The 9,631-nt window shown below is 31.5% G+C and overlaps 1 protein-coding gene across 2 annotated transcripts; it reads left to right on the forward strand.

The window, feature by feature from the left end:
* The first annotated feature begins 5,476 nt into the window (after positions 1–5,476).
* Positions 5,477–8,069, forward strand: LOC105774346 (calmodulin-binding receptor kinase CaMRLK). Of its 2 annotated transcripts, XM_012596813.2 has the most exons (3): positions 5,675–5,821; positions 5,928–7,037; positions 7,304–8,069. In XM_012596813.2, exons 2-3 carry the CDS (start codon positions 5,954–5,956, stop codon positions 7,957–7,959), a joined length of 1,740 nt encoding a protein of 579 aa, XP_012452267.1. In that variant the 5' UTR covers positions 5,675–5,821; positions 5,928–5,953; the 3' UTR covers positions 7,960–8,069. The 2 variants fall into 2 exon arrangements, with proteins under 2 accessions (XP_012452266.1, XP_012452267.1); XM_012596812.2 differs by having other exon boundaries at positions 5,477–7,037.
* The last annotated feature ends 1,562 nt before the right edge of the window (positions 8,070–9,631 follow it).

A 9,631-nucleotide genomic window follows, 5' to 3' on the forward strand; every position in this document is an offset into this window, starting at 1 on the left:
GTCACCCACTAGTCACTATTAAACGGATTCAAATAAAGAAATGTATTTACCTGTCAAGGCGTACTAGGTAGACAGATAGCTATACTTCCATTTATTATAATCTTCATAAACATATAATAAGGATTGTTAACATTCTGTCCCTTAACTTTTAGGTAGGATCATCTCAGGGCTTAGAATTATTTAATTACAAACTTTTTTTAATTTTTTGGTTTCTCAAACTTAGTTGTCATTCTCTTTGGAATGTTGGGTTGGAATTTTGTGGATTAGGTGAATCCAATCCAACCATCAAACTTACCAGGCGATTCTAAGGGCTGGCCCCTTTAAAATAAAAATTTTACTGTTTAGATCTTTTAAATTTTTTTAAAATTTTAAATTAATAAAAATAAAATTACATTTTAGCCTTTCTTAAAATTATAAAAAATTTAATTTAATACTTTAAAAATTATAAAAATTATAAAATATAAAAAATTAAAATTTCATTCAACCCCTAAAAAATTGTTCTGGTTTTACCAGTCTCCAAACAATTCAAATATAATATATATATATATATATATGCAGGGCAGTTGTAGTAGTTTTTATACTATGAAAGTAGTAGGAATATATTGTTTTTATAAACGATGATAAAAGAAAAACGACGGGAGTAATTCAGCCAAAAATCATGTGAGGCAGGTGAGATTTGCAGACCACAACCACGCCGCATGCCCTGCCTGCCTCTTTCCCAACCCACCTTACTATGTGCCTATTTAGTGTCACCCTTAAAAAATGTGACTGCTCAACTTTCCAAGTGTTTTTGTATTATTGTAGTAAGTTTTAAAATTATATGTTTATAATAATAATTAAGAGATGCAAAGTCAATAAAATCATTTTATTCAAAATCCGACTTTTGGTTTTATTAGTTTAAGATGCAAATCATGATTTTAAATGGTAAAAACTTGAAACCTTTTACCTCTTTAGCATTACATTTGGCTTTTAACCTCAATTAATGTACTCAAGCCGCTTATTTTTACTAACGGTATGATCTGCTCACGAAAAGTTGAACTTCTGTTTAGTTTTTCTGTACATAGGGATAGCAGCAACTAAGGCTTAGATTGGATGGGGTGAGATTAGCTTCGATAAAATTAAAAATAGTGTTAGTGGTGAGATTAGTTATTATAACAGGGTAAAAAATATGTTTGGATTCAATCAGAAGGTGATAACATGAATGATAATAGAAATATAAAACGACCATTAAAGACATCAAATTAAACATTTTATATAATTGAACTAATTACTTACTTAAAATTTCAATAAATTATAAAGACGGACACTTATTCAATATATTGATTAAAACATTTTCCTTGAGTACTATATAATTTGTTGATACATTATACAATAGGGGAGGAAGACAATGAGGAGATTACGGTGGTGCAAAGGAGGCATGTTCACCTAAAAAGGTCGAGAGCCAAAGCAAGGACAAGAGAACAGGCTGATTCAGAAGACACTTGCTCAAAGTAACTTTAGAGTGCTAGAAGATCGATCCCTTCTTCATCGTTTGTCAAGGGCATTATTGCCAATGCAGGAGAACGTGAGTTTGAGTATGCTGAAGCACATTATAGAAGATCGATCCCTTCTTCATCGTTTGTCAATGGCATTATTGCCAATGCAGGATAACGTGAGTTTGAGTATGCTGAAGCATATTATCCTCCTATTTATGAGATTGTTCAAAAAAAAGTATAAAAGAAAATAAAAGGGAAAATAATAATAAGCAAGAAGGCTTGATGGTAATAAGTAAAAGAATAAGGGTATAAGTGTAAAAAACCCATCGTAGAGATGTAGAATTTTCATTGGAGAACTCTAGTAACCATCGGTGCGTTGGTAAAAGATTTCACTTCACTAGACCTAGCAACTTAAAAGAATTGCAGCAATGCAATTGAGCCAAAAAAAAAAAAAAAGACTCTAAACCTGTTGCACTGGAGGTAAAAGTGCATCTCAAAACAGCCTAAATTCGAACTCTTAATTTTCTCAGCGCCAACAAAAAATTATCGACTTATGTTTTTTGACAAAGTTGTGTTAAATTAAGCCAAAAGGATCGACAAATATAATGTGGTAATCATCAGAGCTCTCCAATTTGAAGCATAAAAATCACTTTTTTCTTTAATAATTTTTTCACTCAGTGTTTTATGATTTAGCTTTAATTATTTTATTAATCATACAAATGGAATTATCCAGAAGTAAGGATTTATTAAAAATAGTAGTTGAAATGTGAAGAAGCATAAGCTGAATTTGTGCAAATGTTGAACAAAAATTAAGGTGGATGATGTGGTTAATTAGAGAGAATGGTTACATGAAGTGTGATTGTTTTGAAAGTTTGAGTCAAGGTGTTTGAATGAATCATCTCTCATTTAATTGATAAAAGTTTATTGGCTTTTGTTTGTCAAAAAGTTACAGAATAATGGTAGTGGAGCCGCTCCCATCACTAACATACAATAATTCCTTAATTATTTATTTGTCCATTGCTTCTGGATGGCGATGTGGTTGGGGTTCGTTAAGGATCTTTTAAATTTCCTCAAACAACAAATATTCTTCATCATTAGTTTTCACACACATTCTTTGGGACTCTTAAAATTAGTTTTTTTAATTGGATGTTAAAGGTTGTAATTCCAATAGGCACGTAGCACGATAGCTGAAACCAGTCATTAACAAATATATTCCAGTTTGTGCGCAGTCGATAAATTCATGTTAAAAATATCTGATAATAAACATATTAGATTGGAAACGAAATCTCGAAACTTATAATTGAAATAATTGGGTTTTGCTCATTCTTGTCGGCTCATCCCTTGAAGGTTTTCTAAAGTGAGAAAACAAGCATGAATCTTGTGCACAAAATGAGGCCATTAGTGACGGAAGAGGTAAATACAGACTAACTTCAATGGATTGCAAGTTAGAAGCAAAATTTATGAATTGAGGGTCGAAGGCCCTTTTTTGGTAGCAAAATAGAACAACGGATGCTTTAAGACCATATACTTATATATATGTCCAAAATGGAACACTGAAATAGAATAATGACCCAAATATGGATCGTACGCGTGAGGGTTTCATCTAAAGGGCACCATTGTTTGCCCGTATTGACGAGGAATTGAACTCTTTTTATTTTTTATTTTAATTTCTCAGACAGCTAGACCCTCACATTTGAACAGAGTCAAACACCCAGCATTTGCATTGATCCGGTCAAACAAAATAGCACCCATGAGGTGTAGTGTAATGATTTTGTAGTTCATCCTTTAATTATGTGATTGGGAGTTTGATTTCCGCTCATAAAAATAGAGCATATTTTATGACCAATCATTTAACTCTAACTCCTTAAAAAGTGTCTAAAAACTTAATCACTACTATCAACAATAAATACTCTAATGACTAAAAAAACAAAACTACATCTCCCCTCATAAAGAAAGTATTGCAACTGCTGAAGCATGCTTCCCCACCCATGATACCTTCTGTCTTTTATCACATCTTCGTACTCATCTACTGCTTCTTCATCAGTTCAATCATCCAAAAAGGGGAATCCACTCATACATTTCATATATAGAGAGAGAGTTTATTTTCTAGTGCCTTTTGATCAAGTATATAGCATATATCACATATACATGTAAATATATGTACCAATAACATATTTATATTGATATGAGAATAAAAAATTTAGTATTAATTAATTTATACAAATTAATTATCTTATTTTATTTTTAAATATATTTTATGAAGAAAAAATATTAAGATAAAAAAGTAAATGAAATTTAAATAATCAATACTGATACTATTACAAACTAATGTAAATCAATAATGATATTGAGCTAACCGAAGTAAATTAGAAGATGAAGAGAATAGTGGTTCACACAATAAAGAGGCGAGTTACTGGTGGAAGTTTGGGTAAAGTATTGGTTTTCTTTTTTTTGAAGATCTTCTCATTAAGCTGATAATGTCTCCTCATTATGTCGTTAAGGTGATTTGGTGTGATGAAAGTATAAAATATATTAGTGATGGATGATATTTATCTCCTCAGACAAAACTTATCCAATGAAGTGACTTGGTCTGGTGTAGCCATGCTTACAGACGAGACATTGGTCTTAACAAAGCGGTCTCTGAATAATGTATGCACAATAAAAATCAATTTATACAATTATTTTTTCTCTTAAAATTTCAACATGTTAATTCTTTTTCCTTGATGTAAAGTTCTAAATGCATATTTTGTTTTGGTTGGAAAAGTATATACTAAGTCCATTTTACTTTTATGGTTAATAAAGAAAAATTTACGAGAGAATTCTAATTATCCTTCCGAGGTGAAGCAAGAAGTTTTTTAGGATCAAAACTTAATTATATATTTTTATTAGAATTGAAATGTAATTTTATTACTATATTGATATATATTTATAATTTTTAAAATGGTTAAATCAAAATTTTATTTTATTTTTAGTAGCAAATTATATTTTATCTTTTATGAATTTTCAAGGTTGAAATGTATAATTTTTCATTTTAAAGGATCAAACCGTTGAGGTAAAAGTACTATTAAACTTCATTATTATATTTTAGGTTGCATTTTAGCTTCTTTAATGAAAAAATAGATAAATTAGTCTCTATATCGCTAAATAAATGAGCAAAACAATCCTTCCATTAAAATTTGGTGTTTATATCTAAGGTATAATGAAAATTTTAACCCTTAATCTTTACACATTTATTTAATTTGACTCCTACTCTTTTATTGAAGTAAATTAAAATTGTTGAAATTAATAAGGCTAAATGGTAAAAAGGTATTAGTAACAATTTAAAAAAATCAATTAAACTCTTTTAAAATTAAAAAATATGAAAATTACAAACAAAATTTATATAAAAAACTTATAAAAATTAAAAAAAACAATTCCAACATATTAAAAATATATTATAAACATTAGATTTCAATGCATTGGTATTGTTATTTTTAATAAAAAATTATAATTTTAAAATATTTATAATTTTAATAATTTTATGATTTTTAATAATTTTAAATTTTAAAAGGGCTTAATTGATTTTTAAAAAATTTTGTTATTAAAGCCTTTTTGACATTTTAGTCTTATTAGTTTCATTTTTCTAATTTACTTCTGGTAAAAGATAAAAGGTTAAATTGAATAAATATATAAAATTAATGAATAAATTTATTATTATACCTTATATATAAATACTAAATTAAAAAAAAAGTTGTATTTTTCACTCATTTAACATGCACAAGACTAATTTATTCAATAAAAGAACTAAAATGTAGTCTAGAGAGGATGTTGTGGTACTTCCCGTAAAATCGTATAATCAGAGGAATGGGCGCATCAACTACTGGTGATATTTGTGACCGTATGAGTGGGGTGTGAGTCACTATCGAAGAATGTACAGTCAACCCCATCAACAGTCTAATACATTAGACACCGTTAACTGTTCCCTCCTCTCTTTATAGTATACCCACTGCCGTTAACTTTTGCATCTCCTCCTACTTCACTAACTTTTGTTTGCCTCCCTCTAAACCATAAAGATAAAAGTCAAGTAGTATAAGACAATCTATTCCATATAATTATTCACTTCCTCTTCTTCTACCTTTGTGTGAGCGTGGAAATGCGAAAAACTGCGGCCAAAGCTCGAAGCTTGAAGTGAAGAAATGGAAGTTGTGGCCAGATTTATACTTGTCCTTTCCCTGGTGGTAGCGGCCCAATCTACATGCAACAGTACAGACTACGCACTGGTTTCTAAAGCTTTTAGATCAGTCTCTGGGTTCAGCATCTCTTGGTTGAAATCCCACGACCCCAACTGCTCTTATCCTCCAATAAAGGTACTCGACTTTTCTTCAAAGAATTTAACTGGTACCATTTCATGGAAATTTCTCCGCAAGGTTTCACAGTTGCGCACCATTGATCTCTCCAACAATTCTCTTCAAGGTTCTGTTCCAGGTTGGTTTTGGTCTATGCCCACACTCGTTGAGGCTAGTCTGGCGAGAAATAAGTTTGGAGGGAGTATTGGGTTCGAACCTACCTTGGGAAATGGTTCGTCTTCATCGATGCAGGTGCTGAACCTTTCGGATAACAGGTTCACCAACTTGGTTAAACTCTCTGGCTTTCCCAACCTTCAATTTCTTGATCTTTCCCACAATCATCTTGGTGTTCTTCCTTCTGGGTTCACCAAACTTACCAAGCTCCAGCACCTGGATATTTCTAGTTGCAAGATTTCAGGCAGTGTAAAGCCCATTTCAGCTCTTCGTTCCTTGAATTACTTGGATGTATCAAACAACTCCCTGAATGGTACTTTCCCTTCTGATTTCCCTTTAGTCAATAGCCTAAACTTCCTAAACATTTCGCTCAACCACTTCATCGGTTCAGTTGGGTTTGACAAGTTCCAAAGATTTGGCAAATCTGCTTTTATTCATGGTGGGGATTTCGTTCTCAATACTTCAAAAAGAGCACCAAACCATCGCATTAAAACCCATTCCTTGACCCCAGCTCACAAAGTCTTTCAAAAACATGTACCCCTCAAAAGACATAAACCCAAATCAAAGACCAAAGCTTTGGTCATTGGTTTGTCATCTTCATCAGGGTTTCTACTGGCTTCCCTTGTGTTTTGCTTCTTCTTCACATATAGAAGAAAGAAACTTGCGAAGAGAAACAAATGGGCAATCTCCAACCCGGTCCAACCAAATTTCAAGATCGAAAAATCAGGACCCTTCTCTTTCGAGACTGAATCGGGCTCATCCTGGGTCGCGGACATCAAAGAACCGACATCAGCACCAGTAATCATGTCCGCTAAGCCATTGATGAACTTCACCTTCAAGGACCTGATTGCAGCCACGTCACATTTTGGCAAGGAATCTCTACTTGCAGAAGGCCGATGTGGGCCCCTTTACAGAGCCGTCCTTCCAGGGGACCTCCACGTGGCGATCAAAGTCTTAGAACACGCCAGAGACATTGATCATGATGAAGCCGTGGCCATGTTTGAACATCTTTCTAGGCTTAAACACCCTAACTTGCTACCTCTCTCCGGTTACTGCATTGCAGGTAACTTGTACCCAAACTGTTATTATTACATCTCAGATCTCTGGTTTTTTTGACTAAACGAAATGTTATCGTATTAAATAGTCTCACGGGTTTGTTTGAAAATATGGAAACTTCAATCGGGATGTCGTGATCTTGTCCTGTCGAAAGACATGCCATCATTTCGTACTTTGACATTCGTGAATTTTGGCGCTTCTTTTCAATTCTATCCATGCATTACATTTTTTCAGCTTCCACGTTAGTTATATAAATATTTATAATGTTTTTAGGTAAGGAGAAGCTGGTGTTGTATGAATTTATGGCAAACGGGGATTTACACCGTTGGTTACACGAACTTCCAACGGGGCCGCCCAACGTGGAGGATTGGAGCACCGACACTTGGGATATGCACAACGGAATCGGGTCCCATACATCTTCGCCGGATAAAACGAATTGGCTGACCCGCCACCGCATCGCGGTTGGAGTTGCTCGTGGGGTGGCATACCTGCATCACGTAGGGTCGAGGCATGGCCACCTGGTGGCTTCCAATATTCTCCTCTCTGACAACCTGGAACCTCGGATATCCGATTTCGGGATAAGAAACATTGGGTGTAGAAAAGAGAAGGATAAGAAGGATGAAAGCGACGCTGAAATTGATGTTTATTGTTTTGGTGTTGTTTTATTGGAGCTTTTAACGGGGAAGCAAGGGACGGAGGAGAATGTGAGGCGGGTGAGGAGGTTAGTGAAGGAAAGGAAAGGAGTTGAGGCGCTTGACTCCAGGTTGAGACTCGCCGGTGAATCGGAGGCTGAAATGGTGGAGAGCCTCCGAGTTGGATACTTGTGTACGGCGGAGTCAGCTGAGAAAAGGCCCACGATGCAGCAAGTTCTGGGATTACTCAAAGACATACATCCGACAGTAGACGATTTCAACCGATTTCATGGGTAAAACTATAAAGTAAAACGCACGCTCATACACTCTTCGGCGGTGTTAATCACGCGCTGTAAAATTATTTGATAATGAAATCGAGACATTGCCTTGTTGTCTCTCAAATTTTAGATTCTCTTTCTTTTTTCTTTTTTGTTTGTTTGTGGTGTACATATAGAGACAAAAATTTTATGAGTTAAAAAAAAAGATAAAGAAAAAAAAGAAAAGAAAGTGAGCCAAAAACAAAAGGCAAAAAAATATAAATTAAAAATTAAAAAAGAAAAGAAAAGAAAATAAAGTAGAGAAAAGGGTGTGGGGTTAATTTTTTGATGAAGCAGATGTGGTTGTTAGGAAAGAAGGCAGAGAATCCCACTAATTACTTGTCCCTTCTATTCCCATGGAGACCATCATCATCCCCCTTCAATTCCATGCTTCTCTTTGTTTTCTTCAATCTTTATTTTTCTTACGTCTTTTAATTTTTCTTTTCAGTTTTTCGCTTTATTCCTTCTATTTCCCTTTTGCCATTGAATTCCAAAATATATTATAAATATTAGGTCTTACTTAACTGTGGGACATTGAGAAAAGATCAAAGATTATTATTTTTATAAATAAATAACAAATTATTTTTATATAATATTATAAAATGTCTTTTAATTTTATTTGTATAATATATTTTTAAAATGTTAACTTTTGTTAATCTTTTTTCATAACTTGTGTTAGAATTGTTACTTAGAATCTTTTCACCGGTATATGATTTAACGTAATCTCATGAACCATCTAAATATCGGAGGCCCAAACAAAAATCGCTTAAACTTTAAACTGTCTTTTCAATTATTAATCGCGTAAATATGTGCTCAAGCTATTATATTTTAATTTTGAGATATTAATTTTTATAGTTTGTTTTTATCTAAAAGTTTTAGTTTTCCATTCATTTTGCCATTAGAATTATTATTGCGATTGCTATAAAAGGATAAAATAATCTTTTTAGTCTTCAATATTTATATTTTTATTAATTTAGTTTTTATTCTTTAAAAGTATATAAATAATTACAAAAAATCTTTTAAATTTTATTTTTTATATTTTAATAAAATTATTATAAAATTATAAATTCTTGTGAAAAAAATAAAAACTCTTTAAATTAACAAATAAAATAGTTTTGAAAAATTCATTTTAAATAATTTTAAAAATATGAAAATATAAATATTTTCAAATATTATATTATTTACTCCTTAAATTATAATAAAGTCTCTCCAAACTTTAAATTATTCGTTCAGTCCATATTATTTTATTTTATTTTAAATCAAATTAACTATATATAAAAAATATTTCTAATGTAAATTTAACTATAAAGTATATAGAATATTAGTATAAAATGATTTTAAATAATAATACAAACTCTGAATTGATTTAGATTAAATTTAATATATATTTTTGTTCAAAATGCACTATATTAAAAAATTATATAAAATGGAACCCACTTTGGCAAAATACAAAGGTAATAAATTAAGTCTTGAAATTTTTAGATAGTGTATTTTGAACAAAATATTTACACAAAATATTTAAATTTAATTCAAATCGATTTAGAGTTTGTATACTATTTAAAAAAATTAATAATATTTTATATGCTTTGTAATTTAATTTAATTAAAAAATTATATATAAAAATTATATGAATTGAATTACAAATACTTACT

The sequence above is a fragment of the Gossypium raimondii genome, chromosome 6, assembly GCF_025698545.1.
Source record: "Gossypium raimondii isolate GPD5lz chromosome 6, ASM2569854v1, whole genome shotgun sequence".
NCBI lineage: Eukaryota > Viridiplantae > Streptophyta > Magnoliopsida > Malvales > Malvaceae > Gossypium > Gossypium raimondii.

What these genes read in the sequence shown, in the direction of transcription:
- LOC105774346 (XM_012596812.2), top strand. Translation starts at nt 5,651, where the DNA reads ATGGAAGTTGTGGCCAGATTTATACTTGTCCTTTCCCTGGTGGTAGCG. An exon ending in CTCCGGTTACTGCATTGCAG is followed by an intron (nt 7,038 to 7,303) that starts GTAACTTGTACC and finishes TAATGTTTTTAG; the next exon opens with GTAAGGAGAAGCTGGTGTTG.